Source organism: Antennarius striatus, chromosome 4, assembly GCF_040054535.1.
Source record: "Antennarius striatus isolate MH-2024 chromosome 4, ASM4005453v1, whole genome shotgun sequence".
NCBI lineage: Eukaryota > Metazoa > Chordata > Actinopteri > Lophiiformes > Antennariidae > Antennarius > Antennarius striatus.
Window position 1 is genome coordinate 72501 of NC_090779.1, and position 27634 is coordinate 100134.

A 27634-nucleotide genomic window follows, 5' to 3' on the forward strand; every position below is an offset into this window, starting at 1 on the left:
AACCTTTTCTTTAATACAAAAGTGCTTTAAACAGTCTATCAGAGTGTTTTAAAGGCAATTGAGATAGAAGGTGGTTTAATGTCAGTATGGGGGGTTCATCAATGTTTAAATTACTGTATTTGCAGAATTTTGTTTCTCGCGGATGGTCCTGGAATGCATTAACAAGGAGTTACTGTATAACCATTTAGAACACGGCAAAAAACAATTTTGGGACATATCAGCTCTTTATTCACCTTGAGTTGATTTTTAAATCCTTGAGAGATTAAACTACTTTCGTGATGTGTCGGCCTTCCAGAATTAAGATGTTGATCCACATTGACTTAATCTTTAAATCTTCGATTGATGAACCTCTCTTGTGATGTGTCCACTTTTCAGAATCCAGACATTGATCCACCTAAAGTCGATATTTAAATCTGCTAAGTAATGAAACTGATTTGTGCTGTGTCAACTTTCCAGAATTCAGATGTAATTTCTCTTTGAGTTACTTTTTAAAAGTTTCATGGGTTGTTGGTGTTGTGAACGTTGGTTCTCTGTTGTTGAGTTGGGTGGGGTTTTAGGTGCTTCAAGATTTGAGGTCATGTGCATTTGTCTGTAGTTACTTGACCTCAATGCTCGTCACCAAAATCCAAGAGTCGAACACCACCACCATAAAGTTCAATGGCCGCCATGTCAAGAAGATCTCCAAGACCGTTCACAGAGACTTCTCTATGCAGCTAGGTGACAAAGGGATTCTGGCCTTCAGCCTGAGGTCAGAGAACCTACAAAATGATGGTCGAGTCTTCAGGGAAAAAGCTGGAGAAGAAACTCAACTTGTTTGTCAGGTTGTTGGACGTGTAGTTTATCTGAAACCTTCTTGTTATGAGGAATGTACGTGTTCTCCCTGGTGTACTGGCATCACACCTGGCGTGTACCCTGCCTCACGCCCAAAGCCCGCTAGCATAGGCTCCAGTAACACCTCAGCACCATCATGCTCACTGTGCATGATGAGGAAGTGGAAGCAGGTGCATATTTTTAATAAATATGCACCTGCACAGTGCTGTTCAAACGGTAATTAATGATAACCATCTTCTCTATTGCAATTGCTTTTGTCCCTCCATTAGTCAATTAGTACATACAGTGCATGTCCATAACAAAGACAGTAAATCAAAGCACAAGCTGTATGACCGTGACAAAGAACCATAGATCAAAGCACAAGAAGAGTATAAAAAGAAGAGTAGATAAAGTCCCCTTGGGCGGTGGGGGGCTTCTATCATAGCCCCAGTTTCCTTTTCCCTACTGCCCTCAGTATTTTTCCTCCACTCCCACCTCATCATCTCAACTCTGTTTCTTTGATACACACACAACTTCATAGAGGTTCCTTTGAAACACACATATATACATAAATGTGTGTTTGTCTACCAAATGAACACCTTCATAGACACTTTTTTTGATACATGAAGGTGGAATCCTTTTCATGTTTTCATAGCCGCTGCTCATTTAAGTTATAAATTAAGAAATACAGCACTGTTGTCCACTGTCAATAAAATGAAGCATTCTAATTATTTTGAAGCAATGATTGGTTCTGACCATTACACCAACATCCAGCTCAGTGATGAAAACAAGAGATTGATTGAAGAGGTGATTATGAATGAGTTATATTTGCTACCCCACATCAACAATGTCCTTGAGGTGGAACTGCATCAGGGATCAGCTGAGCCCCTTCTTGTTCGCTATGGTGATGGACAGGCTGACAGACTGGGTGGTTGGGGGTCTTTTGGGTGGACCAGTCTCTGTCGGAGGGTGTTGCCTGGCTTAAAATACACAGGGACCTTGTGTTTGTTAAAGATCCGCCAGCTTTTCAGACACTCCAGACACATACGGGATCACTATACCATTGTTTGCTCCCTTCCGTCCTCACTGGGTTGTTCTCCTTTCTGGATCTTGTGTGAGCTTTCACGAAGGTCCACTCAGGATATCCACAGGTTTTCAGTGCCCCTTTTGGGTGTTGGTGTTCTTTCACCTGGTCCAGGGCACTGGTTGGTAGCTTATCAGCCCTGTCTTGCAGGGTCCTGATGATGCCCAGCTTGTGCTCCAGTGGGTGGTGGGAGTCAAAAAGCAGGTACTGGTCCGTGTGTTGGTTTCCTATATACCCCAACATACAGACTTCTGTCATCTTTTATGCCGACCTCACAATCCAAAAAGGGTCAACTGTTGTCCTTTACATCCTCTCTGGTGAACTTGATGTTGCTGTCCACCGAGTCGATGTGTTCAGTGAAAGGCTGCACCTCGTGGATTTTGATCTTAACCCATGTGTCCATTGGTCAGTGTTCCATTGAACAAGGTAAGGGCCTTGTGTTCCACCTCTTCCATGTACAGATTGGCCACGACAGGAGATACCGGCGAGCCCATGGCACATCTGTGTTTCTGCCTATAGAAGTTCCCTCTGTACAGGAAGTAGGTGGTGTTGAGGCAGAGGTCCAAAAGTTGACAGATCTGGCCGGGGTTGAGGTTTTTCCTGTCGCTGAGGGTGGTGTCCTGTGAAAGCCGTTGTCTCACTGCCTCCACCGCCTCTGTTGTGGGGACACATGTGAACATGGAGGTGACGTCGTAGGATACCATGGTCTCATCTGTATTCAATCTCAGTCCTCTCTCCTTTTCCACAAAGTCCATGGAATTCTGTATATGATAGGGGTTGTTACCCACTAGCAGTGCCAAAATGGTAGGAACATGCTTGGCAATGTTGTAAGTGACAGAGGTGATGCTGCTGAGGATGGGTCTGAGGGGGGCTCCTTCTTTATGAATTTTGGGGAGGCCATATATGCATGGGATAGCCTCCCCAGTACAGGCGAAAGTAGAGCAGGCGGTTTAAAGTTTCCTCCTTCTATAGCTCCTGTAGGCAGTCCACAACCTTTTTGTAGCTGCTGGTTGGGTCGCGCTTCAGGGTCTTGTAGGTCGTGCTGTCACTGAGTAAAGACATAACCTTGCTATGGTAATCCGTTGTGCTGAGGATTACCGTGCATCTTCCTTTGTCTGCTGGAAGGATGGTGATGTTCTGGTCCTTACTCAGCGCCATCACTGCCTTCCATTCCTAGGTGGAGAGGTTGGACTGGGGGACCTTAGCTTCAGAAAGGGCTGCTGTTCCCTTTAGCCTTAGTCCCTCTGCTTCTGTTGCGGAAAGGTTGTTCTTTTTAATGGCTGATTCTGTAGCAGTAATGAGGTCCACTACCGGTACACGCAGTGGGGTGATGGTGAAGTTCAATCCTTTGGTAAAGATGCCTTTCTCTGGTTGGGTGAGTTCTCTGTCTGATAGATTCCTCACCCATTTATTCTGTCCATTACTTGTAGTTGTACCCAGGGGTTTCTGTGTCCAGCTGAGTTAGTCTGTCTTTTTATTTTTGTTTTCTCCAAGATTGGAGGTTTAGAAACTTACGTCTTTGCGTTTCCTCGCTCTTCCTGTGTTGAGCCATTTGGGCTGTCTTAACAAACTTGGCGACTTGTTCTAGGACATAGGTGGCCAAACTGGCATTAGTTTCATGAAGAGCTGGTCAGCCTTCATCTTCAGGCCCTCCATGGTGAAGTGGACCTGTCTCACTCTATCATTTAAGTTAGTTGCTAATGACCCTAATACAATAATAATACATTTGCTAATACAAAGGCTTGGTGAAACTTGCCTTTCAACGACCCCCCTTTGACAGCCCCTGGAACCCCATCAACCACCGTTGAGGAGCCAAATGGGTTTCAACTATGGTCGTTGAAATGTGAATAGCACTGACTACACCCCACAGGGTTAATAAACTGGGTCAAGACCAGCCACCTTCAAAACTGAAGAAGTCTGTTGGATGCGAGGAGAAACGTCTCCAAAAAACATTTTTAAAGTCCAGTGGATTGATTTAAACAGCCTTGGATAACCATGACCTGGATACCTGTGAATCTACACAGACATCCGCAATAAGTTATGCTATGTTGCAGTCAAACGAAAATGCATGTAATATGTATTTATCACTTTCTCCATAACAGATTGACAAAAAAGAGAAAGAGTTGGCAGGAGTGCATGACAAACTGGACAGACTCAAGGACAAACAACAATACATACGCGAAAGCATAAAAAACTCCAATAAAGAGCTGAGTAACACCCAGGTTCGTGACGCATTGCTTCGAAGAAGTGTGTGTCTAGTTATAACTTTGTTTGCCATAGTATTTATTTTGTTTGTACATGTAGGCTCTGTGTAAGGCAATTGAAAGAGAAGAGGAGCTGGAGAAAAACCTCACAACCATCATAGAGAGGGAGTCGGGGCACATGACACAGCAGACTGCCAAGAAGGAGACGGACTTCAAATCCTTGAAGGAGAAAAAGATTGCACAAGAGGTTTTCTACCGTTCATAGAATTCATCTGTGTTCAAGCAAAGACAAGTTGTACCACTTAACTTTCGTCTGTTTTGTCTCAGAAATTCATCCATGAGGTTGAACAGCAGATACTGGAGTACCAGAACCTCATGAAATGGGACAAGTGTACCATAGATGCCTTTTTAGAAAAGTCACTTCAAAAAGAGAAGGACACCTTGGCTAACATGGAGTTTGCCCAACAGAATGAAAAGAAAATCAAGGTAAAAAGAAAATGGCCTCACAAATCTTTCAGTAGGCTGTACGTTTTCTACAGTGTGTCCATCTATCCATCCGTCCGTCCGTCCATCCATCCATCCACATCCACACTAATTAAAGCTAATAGCCTTATTGTCTCTGTTGTTGTAGTCACTCATGCAGACTATTGAAAAGAGGGAACTGGAGGCTGTTGAGAAGCGTAAAGCAGTGGACAAAGAAGTAATGGAGTATAAGGCTGCCCAGGTACTCTGAGACATCTCTATATTCTTATTACTTGGGATAAAGTATCTATTTCTTTCTTGTCTGTCTGTCCCTTCGTCTGTCCATTCTTCCATCCAGCTCCACCATAGTATTTCTACAGCGCAGCTGCAGTGAAGTGTGCTTACTATTGGAATTAGAACTAGAGGCTAGTCCAGCTGGATGTCTTCTATATTCACAGTGGAAAACATGTCAATTTCATTTTATCGCAGTAGAACTACAATGTAGTGTGGGGGAGAAAATGGATCAAGTGTTCACTTCTTGCAAATTAGCTGCAGGATTATCGGATAATGAAAGGAATTCAAGTTTGAAATTACACATTTCCCTCAGAGTGTCTACACTTCTTAAATACACAGTATCTAACTTTAAGACAGTCACGATGGTTTAGTGAATGATTGTTGAACAAAAATAGATTTGACATTGACCAATTTAATTTGGAATTTGATATTACTCCAATATGACTTTTAATTCTATTGTAAATAATTATTTATTGTACAGCATGTTGTTGAATGTCAGTCAGTTCCATGGGAAATATTTTAAATCTATATGTCACAGACTGACATTGCATCCCCGTCTTTCCTAACAAGCTTGCCTTGAAGAAAACCAAAGAAGTTTGGGTGGATGCATCTGTGGAGAGGCAACATCTCATCAACCAGTGGGCAAACACCATCAAGCAGATGCAGCAACGGGACAAAGAAATTCAACAGTGTGCACAGGTAAAGTCTGTCCATAAAAGACATGCTAACACACCAAAAGACATGCAAAAACAGCTGTAAAAACAGCCAACGGAATTTAAACATGGCTCTTTGTTTGTTCATGCATCTAGGAAATTACCCAAATCCGCCAGATAATCAACGCAAGGAAAGACACCCTTAAGGAGGAGAAAACCTTGTTGGAAGCTCAGAAGAGTAACAACAGGGAAATGAAGAAGCAGACTGACTCAACCAAAAAACTGTCTGCCCAGCTGCAATACAACTTGCATGAGCAGGAGAACTGTTGCAAGATACAGAAGAACAAGGTAAGTATGTCAAAGCAGTTCAACAATGAAAGAATTTTAATACTGTTGCCAAATTAAATGTAAGTCCTGTTTTGTAGTTGGAGCATTTCCAAACTTTAAGGGATAGAGCAGTCTCTGGCTTAAATTCCATGAAGGCCAACATTTCCACCGTGGAGAAAGACATTGCAAATTATGAAAACAAGTAAGTATAATTATATAAAACTTGCCTGTTACTTAATTTCTGTTTGTGGTTCAGAACATAACCTTTGTCTATATGTTTGTGTGCACTTTAGACTCCGGTCAGTCAGAGACTTCAATGCTAAGTTGGAAGAGCAGCTGAAAGCAGTGACTCAGACATCTGTCAGCGAGAAAGAAACTGCTGCACTAATGGAAAAACTTCTGGAGGAACATTTTGCAGCAATAGATGTAAGCAATGTAACGATCCCATAGCAGACACGATTGATCCTTTCATTTTCTTGAACAAGAGAACAGGAGATGACCACAATGGTCTCACCTTCAGCCTGGGTATTCGTTCCGGTCGCATCGCCCGCTAAACATCAATGAATGACAAACGATAAAGGGCTGCGGTAAAGATATGAAAACATAAACTAACATAACTGTCTGACAATAAATGGTGCATCAGCTAGTTTTACAATCACATTAAGTCGCAGTACATTTTATTATACATTGTATATAGTGCAGTGAATTGTGTCCCTTTTATGCGTCTTTTTCTTAACATATCCTCTCTATCGTGTCACATCACGCTGGTAGATTATTGTCAGCAGACGGTCCTGTAATTAATCAATCAATCAATCCAATCAATCAATCAGTTTTCATTTGTAAAGGGCTTAATCACATCAAGAGACATTTCAAAGCGCTTTAACAGACAGACAAACCCAACTGAACTCCCACAGAAACAGCATAAGCAATAGTGTCAGGGAACAACTCCTTCGTTGAGGAAGGAACTCCGGGCAGGACGCAGACATTGTCGGTCATCCGCCTTGACCGGTTGGGTGTAAATAAATACAATGAAGAAAAGGACAGGGTAAGAGATAGACAAAGAGGCAGAATGGCAGATAGGCCAGAGAATCAGTGTCTCTATGGTTAGAGTCATAGCAGTACAAAAAAAATTGTTTTCTACACGTCTTAGGAATAATTATTTCTTAGGTCGGCGCTCAAAAGGATGTACAATTTTCCTGTACTACTACTGTGTACCCATGTTGTTTTGCTGTAGGAGTTGAAGGCCAAAGTGGAAAAGAGCAGAAATAAGCTTTGTAGCCAGAAAAACCATTTGCAAGCCCTCAAAGCAAAGGAACAGGATACCATCACTCAGGTTTCAAAGGATAAATTTACCATCACCTGCATGGACAAAAAGGTCAAAGACCTGGAGAGGGCTTCAGTGAAACTGCAGAGGGTCCAGATTGAAAAGGCATGCGAACCTACTTCACAGAAACTCAAATTGCTGTCAGTTGCTAGAATCTTCAGTGCTAATAAGTTTATTTCACACTTTCTTGCAATTGTAGGAATCCATCATTGCTGACCTGACTAAAAAACTGGAAGAGCTGCAAAACACCACTGAGTATGATGAAGAAAGAATGCACCTAGAAAGCAGAATTTCATATTTTTCTGAGGTGCTAGAAGAGAAAAATAAAGCAGCCATCAGGATAGCCAACACAGTCAAAGAGTCTGAGGTCAGTCTGATATAACTTCATTGTCCTTCTTTGCATTTTTTCGCAATCGAGCCCTAAAATAACTTCAGCTCGTGTCTCTTACAGGACGACACTCGCATCTTGTGGAAAGAGATGGAGAGGGTGGACGCTCAAAAGAATAATCTGACCAGCAAGGTAGATGACGTCCATGTCATCTGTGAAACCACTGAAAAGGAGCTAAAGACACTCAAGCTCAGGAGACAGGTAACCAGACATAAAGTTCACCCTTATGCTCACATAGAGTTAAAAGATCTGTTTATGCACATCTGTAAAGACAAACATGGCTGAAATCATCAGTCAGACAATGGTGGTACTACTTTGGTTGTATTCATTGTTATTGTTGTTGTTGATGATTTTAAAGTCAGAGAGGCCAGACTGAGAGGGTTTGGACATGTCCAGAGGAGAGATAGTGAATATATTGGTAGAAGGATGCTGAGTTTTGAACTGCCAGGCAGGAGGTCTAGAGGAAGACCAAAGAAGAGGTTTATGGATGTAGTGAAAGAGGACATGAAGGTAGTTGGTGTGAGAGAAGAGGATGAGAAGACAGGGTTAGATCGAAGACACAGATTGGCTGTGGAGACCCCTGAAGGGAAAAGCCCAAAGGCAAGAAGTTATTGTTGAAAATTTTACATGTGTCTGAAAATGATCACCAATTGTTGACCTCATACGTTGTTCATCAGGACATTGCAGCGGAGCATAATTTCCTGATGATAGAGGTGAATCGCAGGAGGGATCTTCTGTACAAGCATGCAGGCAGTATGCTGTCCCTTGAGAAGCAGAAGCTGGACCTAGAGACGGCCATAAAGTCACGAGAGCATCTGGGCAACAGCTCTAGATGCATTCTCAAAAAGCAGCTCAAGATCAGTGAACAGAATAACCAGGCACTCCGGTAAACACTCAGATTTGACCATATTTAACTTTTCTCAAACTTTGCTTGGTGTCATGTTGTATTATTTTGAAATTACTAGTCATCTCTGCTGTGTCTTCCCACAATTAATTCTGTCTGCTTTTATCTCAGTACTGAGCTCAATGACAAATTGGCCAAGGTCAAAAATGCCAAGAATCGGTTTGAGATCATGAACTTCTCAAAGTCCACTTCTGAGGGTGAAGAAGAGAGATACCAGGTTCATCATATCGAAAAGGTAAGAGGTCTTAAACACAACACTGTCAACAAATTAAGAGTCTGCAGAAAACAAAGTCAGTTGTTCCTGCAAGTGAACACCAACACATCAAATCATGTGTGCTTTTCAATTTGCTGCACAGGAGACGGAGGAGCTCAAGAGGACGATAAGATGTCTGAATGATGAATTCAACAAGATTGAGATGGAAAACAGAGCATTTCAGGACACCATTGTGTTGTTTGACAACAATAACGCAAAATTTCATCAATCCCTGAACAGGGCAGACGAATCCAGTAAGTTTGAGCAGTAGACTGAATTGAAATTAGCGCTGTAACAACCTTCTTTATCAGAGAAGAAATTGCTGAAAATAACAATTCGACAATGATTGATCAAATTAATTGATTGTTCAGGTCCAGAGTTTCAGGTGAGACAGAATCTAGAAGAACACCTGAAGGCAAATGAGCAGATGTTCAAAGTTAAAAATCAACTGATCCAAGACCTCCAACACAAATTGCAGGTTAGTCCTTTTTACAGCCGCTATGGACCAATTACGTCCTAATAAAATATCTTAGTATAAAATTCACATATAGTAAGTATGATGCCATACTGCATCATCAAACAAATTTATGTCACTTTTTTTGTACTTATGTTTATGTGCTACCCTCCAGGATTTGAAAAATACCTTTGATAGACTGCTGCTGGAAGAAAATGTGAAAGAACACAAGATTCTGCACAAAGAGTCAACAATCACTAAACTAAACAATGAAATTTCTGTTCAACAAGAAAAAATTGGTAGAGCTACAAAACAGGTATTATAATCATTATTATTCAACGTCTCCACGTCTGCATGGGTTCTCCATTTTCTTCCTGCCACCAAAAACACACCTTTGGTGAATTCTACACGCAATAGTGTTCATAGTGTGAATAAGAGCGTAAATGTTTGTTCACCACTACAAACAACTATGTTTAGTGGTGGCCCTCCACATCATTTTATGTGGCGTCTAAAAATAAATAGGTCTAAAGTGTGCTTTGACCAAAACTACATTTCCCACAATGCAGTAGTTCAGCCCATTCTAACTCTGACTAAACGTTGTGAACAAAGTTAATGTCCTAACTTGTGTCTGATGTTATTTTTCTTTATTGATTGATAGTTTGATCCTTGATTGATGGAGTTCTGTGGGTTTAATAACCTGACAAATGAAAAGGATTTATGTTAGAACAGAGAAACAAACAAAATGTTTTTTCTGTCTAACTGTAATGTTTGGAACTAGAATAAGTCAGAAATTCAGTTATTTAACATTAAGGAGTAGTTACATTTAGTTACATTACACTGAGTTACATTTAGTTACATTACACTGAGTTACATTTAGTTACATTTATTAGTTACATTAAGAGTAGTTACATTTAGTTACATTACACTCAGTTACATTTAGTTACATTTATTAGTTATATTAAGGAGTAGTTACATTTAGTTACATTACACTGAGTTACATTTAGTTACATTTATTAGCTACATTAAGGAGTAGTTACTTTAAGGAGTAGTTACATTTAGTTACATTACACTGAGTTACATTTAGTTACATTTATTAGTTACATTAAGTAGTAGTTACATTTCGTTATATTAGTTACATCTGGCCCTTTGAGGACAGCCCTGATGCTGATGTGGCCCTCAGTGGAAATGAGTTTGACCCCCCTGACCTAGAGTGTATGGAACCCAGTGCATACTGAGAACAATATGCTCCGGAATTTATGTAACTAAAGGAACGACTAACAATTACCCTGATCATATTTTGATATTGTCATGATGTTTGCTAGTGCTCTAGGTTGATCAAGGAAATACATTCCAATAACGACCCGGCGACAGTGAATTGTGAGAAGGACATTATCCTGAGGGAGATGACAGAATCCTGTGACAGGGTCCAGAACCTCCTAAACACGGACGGCAAACATGACCTCACAAATCTGCTGAAGAAACGCTTCATGTAGGTGTGAATCATTTGATTGTCCTTTCAGATCCAATAGGTACTTTAGGATTTCAGTGGCATAAACAGGTTTTCTTAAATTTCCTGACTATATTTTGTTTTTCTCAGGCTGGTCTGAAATTCATTCCGTCCTGCAATCAGACATCCAGGGCTAAGTCTGCTGCTCAGAGGAGTAGTACTTCTGCAAAGAGCTAATCTGCCAATCAAGAAAAAACACACTGTGGACATTCAAGTCAAAAAATACTTCACTGTAAGGAGTACTGGAATCAGGAAATCAGGAAATTTGGACACAACAAGTAAACTGTAGACACGGTATACTCTGGGCCACACTAGTGCACCGCAAAGCCATGTAAGCAGAAAAGAACGCAAACACACACTCACACCTACGGGAGATTTGAAAGCGGCCAATACACCTGAAGTCAATCCATCAACCAACCTTTAGTTATATAGCGATCAATCAAATCAACAGACATTTCAAAGCGCTTTAACAGACAGAAGAACCCAACTGAACCCTCCAGAGTATCAGAGACAGCAGCGGAGAAAAACTCCCTCATTGAGAAAGAAACTCCGGGCAGGACCCAGAGTCTTTTAGGCAGCCATCCGACTCGACCGATTGGGTGGAAAAGAAATACACTGGGGAGAGAGACAGGGCGAGAAAGACAGAGAGAGACAGAGACAGAGAGAGGCAGACAGACAGACAGGCAGAGAGACAGACAGAGAGACAGAGAGAGAGACAGATTGGCCATGAAAATGGCGTACCAGACATTTTCATGGCAGAAGTAAAACATGTTCCTGGAGGGGGGAGGAAGCCAGAGAACCGGGACAAAACCCACACAATCACGGGGAGAACATGCAAACTCCGCATGGAGCAGGACTTGAACCAGGAACCGCCTTCCTGTGCAGCGACAGCGCTACACACTGCACCACTGCGCCGCCTGCTTACAGAGCAATCAATAGGAAAGACTTACCTTGAGTAACACATGAATGTATCGTGGAGGGTGAAGACGTCACCCTCTACGATACATGCAGAGGGTTAAAAGCAGGAGGTTGCAGCTGGAAGAGCATCTGGGATAAAAAACTTAAGAGTGTTATCTAAAATGGAAAAAGGATGACATGCTGCGGCTACCCCAACTGAGAACAACCCTGAGTAAGTTTTACAAAACAGATAAAAATAGAAAGTCTAGCCTGTTACAAAAATGGTTTGGACAAGATTTTTAAAAATTGCGCTAATTGATACTTAGAAGAGAATTACATCCCTCTAAAAGAAATGACGCTCATTACTCAGCCCTACATGCTAGCAATGCTAGGATTGACTATTTCTTTATGAATAAAAACAAGTATTGTAGGATAAAGAAGTGTAAAATAACCAGATGTTTATCTTGAAGCCAAGTTAACACTAACAAGTTGTTATGAGGGATATTAAAGAACAAGACAATAGAAGAGCTAAAGGAAGACATTACAACTTATCTAAAGGACAATGACAACCCTGTTAACCCTGTTATTAAACCCGTTATTAACCCTGTTATTAACCCTGTTATGTCCTGAGGGCAGTTATAAGAGGAAAAAAAAGACTACATAAGTTTAAAGTAATAGAGCAGAAGATTACAAGAAGGGAAAAGAAAAGCTGTTCAAAATTAAACAACACAAATTCACACTCAGAAATGAGATAATAGAGATGGAATATTAACTCTTGAAATAGAGAGAAAAAATAAACTAGTAAAACAATCATGTTATAAATTGGGGCCAAGGGAACTAAACTATTGGTTAGAAAAACAAGCCGACAGGACAATTCACAACACGAGGGACATAAATTCAAATAACATGACATGTCTATGTGATCTATGAACCCAAAAATATTGAATTTAAATTTCTTTTATTATTATAAGGGCACAGTGGGTGACGCTGTCGCCGCACAGCAAGGCGGGTCCGGGTTTGAGTCCCGCTCTGTGTGGAGTTTGCATGTTCTCCCAGTGTTTGTGTGGGTTCTCTCCAGGTTCTCTGGCTTCCCCCTCCAGAAGCATGAACTTCAGGTTAATTGGCCGGTCTAAATTGACCGTAGGTGTGAGTGTGAGTGTGCGAGGTCGTCTGTCTTTGTGTGGCTCAATGGTGTACTGGCGTTGTGCCCAGAGTTTCCCCTACGTCACGTCCTTATTATATTATAACTATTATAGACTTGGAAGCCCAACCCCCCCCACTCCCCCAACTTAAACCAAATGAAAGTCTGCCATCCGAGTGGTACAAGGCATCCAGTGATCAAATCCTACCACCACTCAAACCAAGGAAGCCGTGACATCAGTAATCCCTCAGAGAAGCGATGGCGAGATTTGTTCAGATTATATAACGTTAGCTGGTGCTTCTATATAAATCGAAGGTGTGATGTTCAACGTTGTTAGTGGGTATGCTCCACAGGAAGGATGTGAGCTGGTGCTTCTATCTCAGATGGTTGGAACAATGGGATTTAAAGACAATGTTATTTAATTTATAAAAACACGTTACCTCCTAACGTTACTGAGAGCTTAACGTTAGAAGGGTCAACCAGACAGGGCTGCTGTCTCTCACCAACTCTATTTAGACTGAGGGATGGGTTTTTTGATGGGGAAATAAAACATGGTTCTGTTAATTTGGATAAAAATTGCACAATCAACACCATGATGGGAATCTGCAAGTTAAAGAAATGCAGACAAAAAACAACACAGTATGGCCACCTGGTGGAGAGAAGAGGGAACCTCATCATTAAACCAACATGGGCACAAGAACCAGGGCAGAACATTTCTGAGGACCAGTGGCTGTTTATGTGGAGATCCCAACAAACAACTAAATCAGCACTTGCGTGGAAGTCATACCGCTAGAAGAACTTAATGAGATTCTTTATTTGACCCAAATTAAAGAGCAATAGCTCAAGTTCCAATCATGTTGGAGGAAATGTGGGGCTATAAATGTAGATCATTTCCATGTTTTTTGATTTTGTTATTGTTGGAATTCTGGGCTATGATATACCCAAGATAATTATGTTTATGTATTCTAACAATATAAATAAAAATATGTTGAAAGGAGACAGATATTTATCAAAAAAATTGTTGGTAGGTCGTAAAAAGGCAATCACACGACGATAGTATAAACCAGACCACCCAACAACAAACGCAAATTGAATGTACGGTATGTTATGCAACAACTGACACAAGATTATGACTCGAAAACAACGATGTAAAAAAAATGTGTGAAATGGAATAACTTTACAAATAGAACCAACAACGAATCAAAGACCCCCGAGGTGTTCATAAAGGAACGCATTGAAGAAACGTGACAATCTGTTATAGCTTTTTTTATTTTTCTTCGAACTTTGTGTTTGTTTCCTGTTTGGGAATTTTGTTATTTAGTTATGTTTTGTTGTTGATTTGTTCCATTACTACCTCAAAACTGCAATAAAAAAACACCGTCAACAAAACAAATGCAGAGTACTTCATGGTGTAACTTTGCATTCTAACATCATATGTGTCATTACTGACAGGATTATGTCAGTGTTAGAAAGGTCCTGAGAACACATCTCCATCTTTAATTCATTTTAAGTAAGTGGTGGGGCGGTAGAGCGGCGGGCAGAGACTTTTAGGCGTACCAAAGTGAGCAGCTTGTAGGGGGGACTGTGTCTTGCTTAAGGGCACCTTGAGCAGAAGGCTCAGGAGGTGAACTGACACCTCCCACTGCAGCTCACATTCCAGATCTTTTGGGCCACACCGGGCCTTGAATCAGCGACTTTCAGTCCCCAGTCCAAGACTTTGTGGACTGAGCTCCTGTCCCTCTATCTTTATGTGCAACTACTCATGATTCACCTAAAATGTACACATACAGTTTCTAACATATATGACATGAGCTGCCTGAAAGTATTGTCCACGTGGGAACTCACCGGTCAGGTCACTGCTCTCGATGCGTTTGAGATCAGCATCAACCCAGAACAGTTTTCCCAGTTTGGTGTCCAGAGCCAGAGCGACGGGTCTGATCAGGCCAGTGGTGAACAGGGACTCTCTCTCCGTCCCGTCCAGACTGGCTCCTTCAATCTTAGCTGAGCGCTCCTGCACTGTGGTGAAGTACATATACCTGCAGGACACACACGTCATGACCTACAAGGTTTCTTTTACACAAACTTTTATTTGACAGAACCAAGAAATCACTGTTAGGACTGCATTCTCAGACACAGATGTCTCCAACCACCGGGTTGTGACCCGGTACCGGCATGCTTGAATTTTTCTTTTTTTTTTTGATTATCAATCTAAAGATTTTTTAATTTAAAAAGTGACGTCTGTGCGGAATGACGCACCGAAGAACACCTGCATCTGTGCCTCTTGACAGGTGTCAGTTACGTGTCAGGTTACCAGTCGTTACCCTAAAAATTAAGCCCACAAGCTAACAAAAATGAGTGTTCTGCCAGTGATCTGGATTAAAACAAAGCAGGATATCTTGAGATCTCCCAAAAAGCAGTGAAAACCCTGCTTCCATTTCCAACCTCCTGTCTTTATGAAGTGGGATTTTCTGCAGTGACCATAAAGAAAACCAAACTACGGAGTAGACCTGACATCTGGACACACTTCAGGTGTCATTGTCTCCGTTACCCAGAGGTGGAACCGCCTCGTTGCAGAGAAACAAAGTCAGATCTCCACTAATTCTCATTATTGTTATTATTATTGTTGTTCGATTGACTTGTTCACCTTTTCTATAGAAATGATCAGTATTTCCCCTACATTGACTAAACTGATTGTAAGTTGCTATATTTCAAAATAAAACTCAGCACAGTCACTCGAATCAATTTTTTATATAACTATTGCTTATTAAAAATGATTTTTGTTCTAAAATAAATAATTTCATTCACAGAGGTGTTGATTATCAATTTATGAAAAAAAGGTTGATGTCTGCGTTGACATAAAACCACTGCGGATGATTTATTATTAGACTACAGCTGTCCTGGTGTCATTAACGATTATCCAGCAAATGGAGACCGGTTCGTGAAAATATTGTGTTAGATGAAACCGGTCTGTGGAGATAAAAATGTTGGGGACCGCTGCTGTAGAGGACAAACCTCTCTTGTGTAGACCCTCTATCACATTGGTCCCCAACCTTTTTTGTGTTATGGACCGGTTATTTTCACGGACCGGTCTTCATTTGCTCGATAATTAATGACACCAGCACAGCTGTAACCTAATAATAAATCACTGCAGTGGTTTTATGTAAAATGCAGACATCAGCAGACAATAAACAACCTTTCGTTCATAAATTGATAACAACATCTCTGTAAACAAAATAATTGTAAGAAATAATTATATATAGCGACTTACAATCAGTGCATTCAACGTAGGAGGAATACTGATCATTTCGATAAAAGGGTGAACAAATCAAATAACAATAATTACAATAATGAATTAGTGGTGGGGGGCCTCTGATCTCGGGGTAACGGAGACAATGACACCTGAAGTGTGTTCAGACGTCTGATCTACTCCAGTTTGGTTTTCTTTACGGTCGCTGCAGAAAATCCCACTTCACAAAGACAGGAGGTGGAAATGGAAGCAGGGATTAAGATACTTTTTGGGTCTCAGAATAATCTTACTTGACTTTAATCCAGAACACTGGAGCAGTTGTGGGTGCTTAATTTAGGGGTAACGGCTGGTAACCTGTCACGTGACCCAGACCTGGCAAGAGGCACAGGCGCATGCATTCGTCTGTGTGTCATCCAGCACAGACATCACTTTTCAAAATAAAACATCTTTAAACTCCAAAATACATAAAACAGAATGTCAATTTTTTCCACATATTCTGTTCGTGTGTTTGACTCTGCCTGTTTCCCGGACCCTGCCTGCTGCCTACCGCTTCTCGGGTTTGTCTGCCGGGTTTGTTGGATTGCCCTCAGTTGACGATGGCCTGATTCTGGACTCTACCTGTTAGCTTGCTGTATGGACTGATTCCTTGGTACCAGAACCCTGCCTGCCTTATTAAATCTGTTTTTGGACTTGACCCGCCTGCTTCTCTCTCGTGCTTTTGGGTTCTAACCACCAGTCTTGTTCAAGCCGTGACACACACAATACATGTAACTACACATTATTATAACTAACAAGCTAAAAGAAAAAAAAACATTTCCAAAACTTTAATATTTATTCAAACTATGTGAAGCATGAAACTGTAGAATCTGGTGAGAGCTGCGCTGACATGTGAAGAACCGTAACCCGTTAATTACATGTGGATCATGGCTACCCCCCCTTTGCTCACCCTTTCTCAGCGTTGACCACAATGGCCCTGGGCTTATCGGTGTCGTCCTTCAGGACCACGCCCACGGCGTGTCCCTCCATCTTCTGGACGTTGATGGAGTTGCTGGTCTCACAGGTCCAGTAGACGTGGCGGCTGTAGACGTCCAGGCTCAGGTCGTGGAGCTGGCTGTCTGACGACGGAGCGCCGCTGCCCACAATCATGGAGGACTGGAGGCACAAACAGGAAGCTGGTAAACGTGTCATTTCCTCTGCGCCTCACGAGAAGGTGGTAACAGTTTGGATTTTTCCTTGTAGCTTCAGGGTTCTGATTGGCCGCTGCCACCCGTAGACAGTGTGTTTAAATACGTATACAAACATCCTCCATGGTGACGGAGATTCTTCTTGTCCTGCATCTTAACATGAAGCGGAAATTAGGTTTTTCATTTGGATTCACAAGGGTTTTACTTTTATTGTTTATTATTGATAATTATTTTAACTTCTATATTCTTTTATTTGTGAAGCGATTCCATCTGTTAAGTTCTAGACGTTCTTCAAATTCTGACTTGTTGTTGCCTGTTGATTTTTCCACCTGTAGAGAGAACCCTACAGATGGTGGAGGAACATCTCCTTCCCTCCAGCCCCTGCTGCCCTCCTATCTGCTCCTGGATTAATTTGTGCCGTCCCAGCAGATTATCATCTGGATTACTCCACCGCCGTCCATCAGGAAACAAACATCCATGCCTGTTCAGCCCTGCCTTATCCCTCCGCCACACTGCACCCCCCCAGGTGTTAACCCACAACATAACAATGAAACACCCCATCAGAACCCCCAACACCCCATCAGAACGCCATCAGAACCCCCTACACCCCATTAGAACCCCCAACACCCCATCAGAACCCCCAACACCCCATCAGAACACCATCAGAACCCCCAAGACCCCATCAGAACCCCCAAGACCCCATCAGAACCCCCAAGACCCCATCAGAACCCCCAACACCCCATCAGAACCCCCAAGACCCCATCAGAACCCCCAAGACCCCATCAGAACCCCCAACACCCCATCAGAACACCATCAGAACCCCCTACACCCCATCAGAACCCCCAACACCCCATCAGAACCCCCAATACCCCATCAGAACGCCATCAGAACCCCCAACACCCCATCAGAACCCCATCAGAACCCCCCAACACCCCATCAGGACCCCATCAGAACCCCCAACTCCAGCGCTGAGTTTGACTGAAGACTGAAGTGAGTGAGATGCTGAAAAATGGGCAGAGACTGTTTGACACTGATGGACAGAACGGCTGCTAACACACACACACACACACACACACACACACACACACACACACACACACACACACACACACACACACACACACACAGCTCAGAGGGTACTGTTACCATGGCTCCATCGTCTCTGGCTCTCCGTATGTTCTGCCGTCCGTCCAGCCAGTAGACCAGCTGATCCACTGGGTCATAGTTGACAGCTCGGACGTTCCTCAGGACGTGGATGGGCAGGATGATGTCAGGACTCTGCTCCCCCAGAACCATCCTGCTGATGCTGGCCTTCTGACTGAAGAGCAGGAACCTGGAGGGAGCTGCAGACAGAAACAGACGGAGTGAGGACACAACGTAGGAGCTCTGCTAGCCATCCTAGAGACAGTCACAACCCAGGGCTGATGTCAGCTGACACTTCCCTTTCTAAAGGACAGCATTTATTTACCTCATGTACTCTAAATATGGACCAGTCAGACCAGTTCAGCTTGTAGAATGCAGAAGCTGTGGTTGTTTTCACACTTGTAAAAACCACATGAGGATCCACAGCCCCATCAGAGCAGAGCGATGACGAAGGACTCGCCTGTGGCGCCTCCAGATGGACCTTCTGCTTCTTCTTCCAGCATCAGGAATGACTGATGCTGGAAGATCAGCTCATATTGTAGGGGAAGAGGTAGGCCAGAAGCACCGGCTTCACTCAGGAGACGAAGAACAACCCCAGATGAGCAGTGCAGCAGGTGGCATGCTGGGTAGCATAGACCTCGTGCAACAAGAACCGTTGCTCCACCGTTCTGACAGCAGGAGCTCCATGACCTGCATTCCCTCCGTTCACTACCTTTAATCTCATTGAGGTGTTACATGTTTGATCTGTGGATGTTTCTTTGTTATGCAGTAATTCCTCACGCATTCACGCATCAACGCTCATGACTTTGCCTCATCACAGATTTTTAGTAGGCAGTCACGTGATACTGTACGCACATTCTATTGGCTGACGGCATCAGGAAGTGTTCTACGTTCCGTGAGTCTCAGACTTCCGTGAGACACAAAGTGTTTTAAACAGTCTATCAGTGTTTTAAAGGTAATACAGATAGAAGGTGGTTTAATATCAGTATGGGGGGGTTCAGAAAGGTTTAAACTACCGTAAATAATATGATAAATAGATCTATCGCGGAATTCGTTAATTGTGTGTGGTTCCTGGAACACATTAACCACGAGGAACGAGGGATGACCGTATTACAGTTCACATTGATGTTTAAGTTTCAGCTCCCCTGGTTGTAATAATAGTTTGAAAGGTTTCATCTTTTGTTTCTTTATCAACATTTGTTTATTTGTTTGGACCCAGACAGCCTTGCCTGCTCACCAACCCCCCCATCGTCCACACTGAGAGCAAACCGTTCTACCCCCAGTAGGTCAGTACGTACAGCTACAGTTTCGTCCATCGCTGTCCAACGTGTAGTGGGAGGCACACCGACACTGGGCGCCAGCGGGTGTGGCCAGACAAAGGTGGGCACAGTGGCCGTTGTTATGAGAGCAGTCATTGGTCCCCTCCTGACGGGAGGAGTGGAACACCAGGATGTCAAGCATCAGCTCCAACTGGCCCTGTGCACACAGGACACAACCACAGGTCTGGAGTGAGGCCTTTAGATACAGCTATGGGCATTTAATGAGGGATTACAAACACTAGTACAGCAGTTTGGCTTAAGTTATCTAAAGACGTTGTTTTAACAGAACCCTTGTAATTCCGAGGATATCAAAAGACAGCAGCTGTTTGGCCCAGAAAACACCGTCACACAATCCCTCACACAGAAAGAGTCTGACCACTGGGAGGGAAGAAATTCATTCATAGTAAAAGGCATTCTGCTGTTTTCCTGTCACACACCACCAAGGACAACAGGCACATGTTGTGTGGTGTGTGTTAAACAGTGACTGGAGATAAATGACAGTGTTCTAATAGAATGTAAGAAAGAGATGACAAACAGTTTCAGTGGTGACAGCAGTAGTTTACACATGGAGCTTCAAAAATGTTCTAGTTTAAAATGAAGCTTCTTTGGTGTTCATTTGTTATTACATTTTTCATACATCTTCAAAAAACCATCAGTTGTTAGTTTTGAATAGTTACGTCATAAAGCATGGTGCACATTTTTTTCCATTTCCTGTGTGTGTTTCAAATAAAATTTAGAACAGAACAAGTTGAAGACACAAAGGCTCTGGTCTAGCAGGTTCCGTACCTGCAGCACCACGGTGCGGTTGAGTCCACTGCGTTTGTCTGCACGTTCAATGCTGCGCAGGTTAAAGTCTGTCCAGTAGATAAAGTCCCGGTACTGAGTCAGACCAAAGGGGTGGGGGAGGTCGTCGATGATGATCTCCCTCTGAAGACCTGGAGAAGATGAGATCAACACACCTGATTGCCTTTTCTATCATCTACAGTCATATTATCCTTCAAGCCAGCAGTGACTGTATGTCAGACAACATTCATGAAAACTGTTTGGTGCAGGTTCAGGGTCAGGTTCCATTTAGATTGGCTTTGAGGTTTAAAAGTGCACTGTGTCCAAAACACATTAACACTTACAAACCATGACACCACAGAAGAAGAGTTTCAAGAGACTGTGTAGTCATGGGTGCCCCCCACACTGCATCACAATCCCCTTCAACGCCCCGGTTCCAGGCAGTAACTGTCCAAAGGTGTTTATACGACTGCAGACATTCTGGAATTCAACCTTCATAGATACGACATCACGTGTGGAGGTCTCCTCCATCCATCTTCTGAACCCACGGGTGCTGGAGTCAACCCCACTGGGGGTGTGACTCAGGGTACACTCCAGGCGCAACGCAAGTGCACCGCGGAGCCACATGTGAAGAGACAAACACTCACACACACACAACTACGGACACTTTGAAACCGGCCAATTAACCTGCAGCTCATCTTTGTGGAGGTGGGAGGAGGCAGGAGAACCCCCCCACGCAGAGAGAACATGGACACTACCCACAGAGTGGGACTCAAACCGGGGACCATTGCGCTGTGGGGCAACAGCGGTACCCACTGCACCACCGTGCCCCTGGAGGTCTTTTCTGAAGGTCAAATCCCAGATCTGACCTTAGATGTTTATTGAAGATGTCACTTCAGACTCCAGTGGCTCCAAATGTTCCACTGAACACCAACATGTGGAGAACCAGTCTGGTTAAGGCCAAACATGAGACCAATCATAACCACATGGTGTACAACCACCCTCTCCATGTACGTTCTGCTCCACAGAGTCGTGTCCTGGTTGACGTGTTCACGTGTGTTCAAACCTTGCATGTTGGTGCTTTCGATCATGCATGTGTCCAGGTCTGTCCAGTAGAGACGATGGTCTACGTAGTCAATGGTCAGTCCATTGGCTCGGCCCACTTTGTCCACCAGGGTGGTGATGGTGCTGCCATCCATGTATGCTCTAGCAACACGAGGTCGACCCCCCCATTCCGTCCAGTACATGCAGCTGTAGGGACAAAAGACTATTTCAGTGGACAATTACCAGAACATTCAATAAAATCTCATTTTTCAGATAAAATATTTAAAATGCAGTATTTCTGCAGGTGGTCGGTGTCTTTGGACCAGCACCAGCCAGAGGTACCTGTGCCCCATCTGGACCGATCTGGACCAACTGGTACCTCCATGTCTGAGGTCACGGAAAGGAGGTCTGAGGGTAGTAATTTTTATACCATAAAATCCTAGTTTAAACTTTGTAAAGAAGACAATTACCCTTTTATTGTCTTTGTATGAGTGATCATTAAAATTGTAAGTGCTAACAGCTGTAGGCCATCACATGATCACATCATCAACAAATGAGACACATGTATTTAACTGTGGTATTAGATAGAGAGGTATTTAACACTCATAAAAACAAAGAGTCTGTTTTAAAGGAATCATCTTTCTTGGCGGCTCAGACAAAGGCAGACAGGAGGTTCCATGCACATAACAACGCAATGTGAGGAGACCTGCAACATAAAGTCATTGGCACAAGGGATGTGGACAAATCAAGTGTCATTCATCCTCTGCCTAGCACAAAGGTTTGGAGTCTCTACCCATGGAACCCAACAAACAAGCAAACACAAAATGAGGTCTGTTACGCTCTACAGCGTGTGTCTATTTACCACCAGTTTGTGGAGGTTTAACCGCTGGCATTGTAAGTTAACAATGATAACATGAGGATGTTTAATGAAAGCACTCCACAACCCAACAGCTAAATTAAATGAAACAACAGCATAAAAATTGGCTTTCTGCAGCTTTCATAGGTTCTTTGTGTGTTCCTCACTGACTCTTTTACCCTGCACAAAGAAACTTTCCAAACTCATTGTTTTTTTGTTCATTTTGCTAGCTGAGGAGTTTCTGTTTTACGGTTATTACAGTTCTTCTCACTGGACTGCTCTTTCTCCCCACTGGCATTGTACTTTATCCACCTCAGCCTCACCTGTTTGTGAATCAGTAAGCCCCCATTAAGCAACCCTTAATGGTCCCAGTGCATTCGTGTGTTTCAGCAACACCACTTCTATTTGACTGAAGTCATGTTAACTATCTGCACCATTTAGCAGGAGACGAAAACTGTTTCACTTCAATCAGGATCCAACTCAGGACACATTCAGTTACCTCAGCGGCTCGTCCAATGATCAGGGGTCAGAGGTTTGTTTCCCCCTCCTGCACCATCACCCGCAGTGGGAGCTGAGAGTGGGAGGTGTTAGTTCACCTCCCGAGCACTGCCAAGGCGCCCTTGAGCAAGGCGCTGACCCCTCTACAAGTTGCTCATTAGGGCGCTCCATGAAGGAGCTGCCTACCACTCTACCTCCCCCTGCATGCATACAGGCACCTTGTGTGTGTGTGTGTGTGTGTGTGTGTGTGTGTGTGTGTGTGTGTGTGTGTGTGTGTGTGTGTGTGTGTGTGTGTGTGTGTGTGTGTGTGTGTGTGTGTGTGTGTGTGTTATGGGCCTGTAGACACTAATATAAATGCACGTGAACTAACAATGTGTGCTAGAGTGGAGTAATAATGTCCCTACGGGTCAGTAAAGTTAATTAAAATTAAAGTAAAACGAAGTTGTTTTGTCACTTGTTAAACACGTACTGTACTTAAACTCACACTCTTCTCATGCTGTTACAGAGGCGCCAATAAGGCAACATAAAAATACATATGAGAAGTCTCTAAATGTTGTTACAAATGCCAAAGTTGTCCATTGAATTCTCTTTCTCACCCACTGGCTGGGTCCAACGCCAGAGATCGTGGGTTGTCCAGTGAACGTGGGTTGTCAAGGTCCTTGCAAACCAGAACCTGCCGGTGCTGGCCGTCCAGCCGGGCAACCTCAATGCGATTAGTGCCTGTATCAGCCCAATAGATGTTGCGACCCATCCAGTCAACAGCCATGCCTTCGGGGTAATCCAGTCCAAACTCTATGACGTGTTTTACAGAGCTGCCATTCATGTACGCTCTGCTGATTGTCTGAGGAGAGGAGACAGGTAGGACAAAGGTAGGAGAGATGTAGGATAATGGTAGGACAGAGATAGGACAAAGGTAGGAGAGAAGCAGGAGAAAGGTAGGACAAAGATAGGAGAGAGGTAGGAGTTTTTAATGCTGGTCGATTCATTTACCTGGCACACCTTAAAGCTTTTTGTTAATTTCCCTGACGGAACCTCCTTAAGGGATCAATAACGTTCTAGTCTACTCTCTACTCTCTCTAAAGGCCAATGAAAATACTGTCTGATGTTAAACCGGCCCACAAAGCAAAAAAGGTTGTGGACAGCTGGTCTATAGTCCAGTACTACTAATTACACTCTGCCTAAACATTTCTTATAATTTGTGTACTGTACAAACCTCCATGTCTTTATATGTTTCTCGGATGAATGTGTCTGAATGCTGCTGCAACATTTACATTTACCAGTTTGGGATCAATAAAAGCATCTTATGTTATAAATGTTGTGTATTCAGACATGCTCTTCATCAGTTCTAATGTGTGCTCATTTGAGTTAATGGTGCCTTACTATCAGCTTAAACCAATAATACAGCAACCATAAAATATGTCCTACAAAAGCATGCTATAATACTGTGTGCATTTATTATAACAAGAGTGATGATAACATAAAGCCATCTCTTCTTTTAGTTCAAGCTTTTCTGTTTACATGTTCATCTTTCAGCTCCTGGTTTTCTATGTTTCTCTCATCCTTACTTTCTTCAATGAAGTTACTAATATTCTAAAAAGGGAAAAATCAGCAATGATCTGTCTAAATTATTTATTCTGACTGAATAAAATATAAAAGAGTTTTTTTTATAAAAGCAAGCATGAATACCAACTAATTATTAGCATTTCATGAACAAAATCCTGCTTGTTTTTACTTTCTGGCACAATAGAACATAGCATCATGTTTGTATTCCAACCTTGGACTGGATATCTGTCCAGTATATTCTCCTTTCAGACACATCGAAGTCCAGGGCAGAGGCCTCTTTGACTCCGGTCAGAGGAATGGCGACGTCATTGCTGTTGGTACCGAGTGAGATGCTCCGGATATTGTCCCTGAAGACAAACACAGCAGGAGACGACAGTTTAAGATGAACAACCAGAATTAATTCTGTCAACTCAGCGCAGGTCAGGAAACACTTCCTTCATCTGTTCAGTGGCACCACTCTGATTATTAAGAAATAATGTTGTGTCTGAAATAAATGAAAGAGAAACCATCATGGAGCATTCAAGGGTTTCACACACAATGATGTAGAGAGGGTCACATGACTGTAAAGTGTTAGTTGTCTCTTAATACTCTACTCTTTGTCTAACCAATATCTCCATTTACGTTCTGCACAGTGTCCTGAATTTTTTGGAATGGTGGCTGTGTAATGTTTGGACACAGTCAATACAAAGAATTATTCATTTAATGCATTAATATTGAGCTAAGAATGAGAAAATACAGGTGTGGATAACCCGTGTTGTAGGATCTGCTGAAGCAGGCGAGAGGGCGAGTTCACAAAGAAGATGGATGGATGGATAATAACAATATAACACACGTGTGTTAAACAAGCATGGTGAATCCATCATCTGACAATGTGAAGAGAAGAAGAAAACTTTTTTCCGGATACACTCCAAAAGCTTCTGTTTGCTCTAGTGGCACACGGACAACTTCACCCCCCCACCTCCATCAGCATTTTACTTCATGCATCAACACTGCACAGAAAAATCATCTGAAGTTCAGATAATATTGAATAATTTGTGAATCCATCGACTTATTTTAAACCACTCCACTGAATAGAATGGGTCTCCCCCTCCAGCGGTGGTCTACGTGAACCAGTGACGTGTGGTGAGGTTCACGGCGCTGAGGCGGTTCTAGGAGTCAGACAGAGTATTAGCCGTGAAATGATCAGCCTGACATTAAAAGCTGGTTAAATTCATTACGAGTGGACCACTCAGTTTGAACAGGGGGGTTATTTCCTGATCTGAAGTTCAAAGCAGATATTTATCGGTAGTCCAGTCTGAGGTGAGGCTGCTGCTCTGTGTCCTAAATGATGTTATCCAGTTTTTAATGTCAGGCTGATAATTTAATGGCAAATACGACCCGTAGAACTGACTTTAACGTCGGTGCATCACCTGGCTGAAGCGTTCCGACCACAAACGGGTTTCATGACAAGCTGTCAAACAAAAACCAGCAGAAGCCAGTTGACAAATACCCTCCTCTGCAGAGGTAAAAAAATTAAATAAGGTCCATCCTTCCATCATCCATCCATCAGTTTCATTCTGAGTGCAGGTAAGCTACTGGGAGGGCCTTTTTCCACATGCTTTGAACCCTGACTCTTTAACAGCTAATTACTGAATGTTTAAAGGCTAACAGCCTCAAGGGGGCGCTCTAGCAGGAAGTACCAGAGAGACAGACAGGTGGAAGAGACAATGCAGAGAGGAATACGTTAATACCGTTTGATTGTGTTCTGAACAGAACATCATGAACACGCCTTATGATGGGAAACATGCAAAGGAAGCTACACGATGCAGCCTGAAGACACTCAGTGTGGTTGTTGATGAGGAAACAGATGTCACCACGTACGCTTGGCATCAATGGCCTGATGGTGACGTGTTTTACTGCTGTGCTACACACACTACTTGGAAAAGAGTAATAACTGATAAAAATCTGTGTGTTCCCTCTTCCTGTATAAATATGTCATTACAACACCTGCAGCTCGTACACTGGTACGGCCTGTTTGTGTGCAGTTTGATATTCTGGTGTGTTATAAATGATAAATTACCGTGTTATAAGCAGTAACACCACTTTCTGTTTAAAACACCATGTACACAGAAACATTCACATGTGTGTTGTGTCATTTGCTTTTTTAACTGCGTGTTCTGTACGTGACGACGTAAGAAAGAAGCAGCTGACTGAACACGTGAACATGCAGACTGGCGTACCTGTTGGTGAAGAGAAGGAAGGCTTCGGGCACCACACAGGTATGCAGGTCTGACAGCAGCTCCATCCCCATTGGACAGGCACAGCTGACGGCCTGCCGACACCAGAAACACAGGTGGCTGCATCCTCCGTTATTCACTGCACAGCCGTTGGTACCTGGACACGGGTGTGACCGTTACTTACACGTGTTGATCAGCTCACACGGACCGGAGGCCTGCTGCTCTTACCGTACGTCTCCGTGACCTTAGTCGCCTTCAGCCCCATTAAATCGGGCAGCTGGTCGATGATGATCTCCCTCACCGCCGTGGCTTTGTGGACCCTCTCAATGCTGCGTCTCTGCCAGTCCGTCCAGTAGATGTAGTCCCCCAGCAGGGTGAAGCCGAAGATGTGGGGCAGCTTGTCCTCAAGCAGAGTCCGTCTGTTCCTGCCATCCACATCGATCACCTGATACAACACCAACAGAACACGGGAACCTGAGTGTGTGTGTGTGTGTGTGTGTGTGTGTGTGTGTGTGTGTGTGTGTGTGTGTGTGTGTGTGTGTGTCTGTGTGTGTGTGTGTGTGTGTGTGTACAGCCAATATCTACCACAGTAGATCTGACCCGGTGCAGGCTATATAAAGAAGCCCCAGAGACAGTCCAGCAGGGGGCAGCAGGGGGTAAGATGCTAGCCGAGTTAGCTTACATTAGCATACATGGAGGCACAACCAAGTAGCTGTGATGGTAAACAGGAAGTGAGGTATCACTGTACGTACAGACCGCTCTACGAGCAAAAGGAAGAAGAAATCGTACATAAACACAGGTGAGCGAACGAGAAGACGTCACCAGAATGACTTCTGTGTCATTCGGTGAACTAATTTGTTACTTCATGGTGTTTTACAATTCCAGCCTCATCCTGCCCCACTCAGTTAGGTCACATGTGTCAAACACCAGAGGACAAAGGGATCCTCTAAGATACTGTGTCTTTCTAATCTCATGAGTATTTTACTGAAGCCCTGGTGTTTCAGTCCTCCATGCAGGAGATGTGTGTGGATCAGGAGTTGAACACTCCACATATCATGATGAGAAGACATGTGTCATGA

The 27634-nt window shown here is 43.1% G+C and overlaps 1 protein-coding gene and 1 pseudogene across 2 annotated transcripts in view; both read right to left on the reverse strand.

Annotated features, from left to right (window-relative positions):
* lrp5 (low density lipoprotein receptor-related protein 5) overlaps positions 1 to 27634 on the reverse strand; it is an 85953-nt gene that overhangs the window by 15419 nt on the left and 42900 nt on the right. For both annotated transcript variants that reach the window (XR_011035160.1, XM_068312719.1), the window contains exons 12-21: positions 26784 to 27000; positions 26559 to 26712; positions 24551 to 24686; positions 23373 to 23617; positions 21445 to 21629; positions 20382 to 20530; positions 19575 to 19752; positions 18280 to 18476; positions 16896 to 17101; positions 14548 to 14738 (exon numbers count right to left, since the gene is read on the reverse strand). Coding sequence is in view for 1 of the 2 variants with exons in the window: in XM_068312719.1 (XP_068168820.1) it covers positions 14548 to 14738; positions 16896 to 17101; positions 18280 to 18476; positions 19575 to 19752; positions 20382 to 20530; positions 21445 to 21629; positions 23373 to 23617; positions 24551 to 24686; positions 26559 to 26712; positions 26784 to 27000 (1858 nt within the window). In the remaining variant the exon portion in view is untranslated. The remainder of the gene's footprint in view (positions 1 to 14547; positions 14739 to 16895; positions 17102 to 18279; positions 18477 to 19574; positions 19753 to 20381; positions 20531 to 21444; positions 21630 to 23372; positions 23618 to 24550; positions 24687 to 26558; positions 26713 to 26783; positions 27001 to 27634) is intronic.
* On the reverse strand, positions 1710 to 3689 carry LOC137594128 (uncharacterized; annotated as a pseudogene).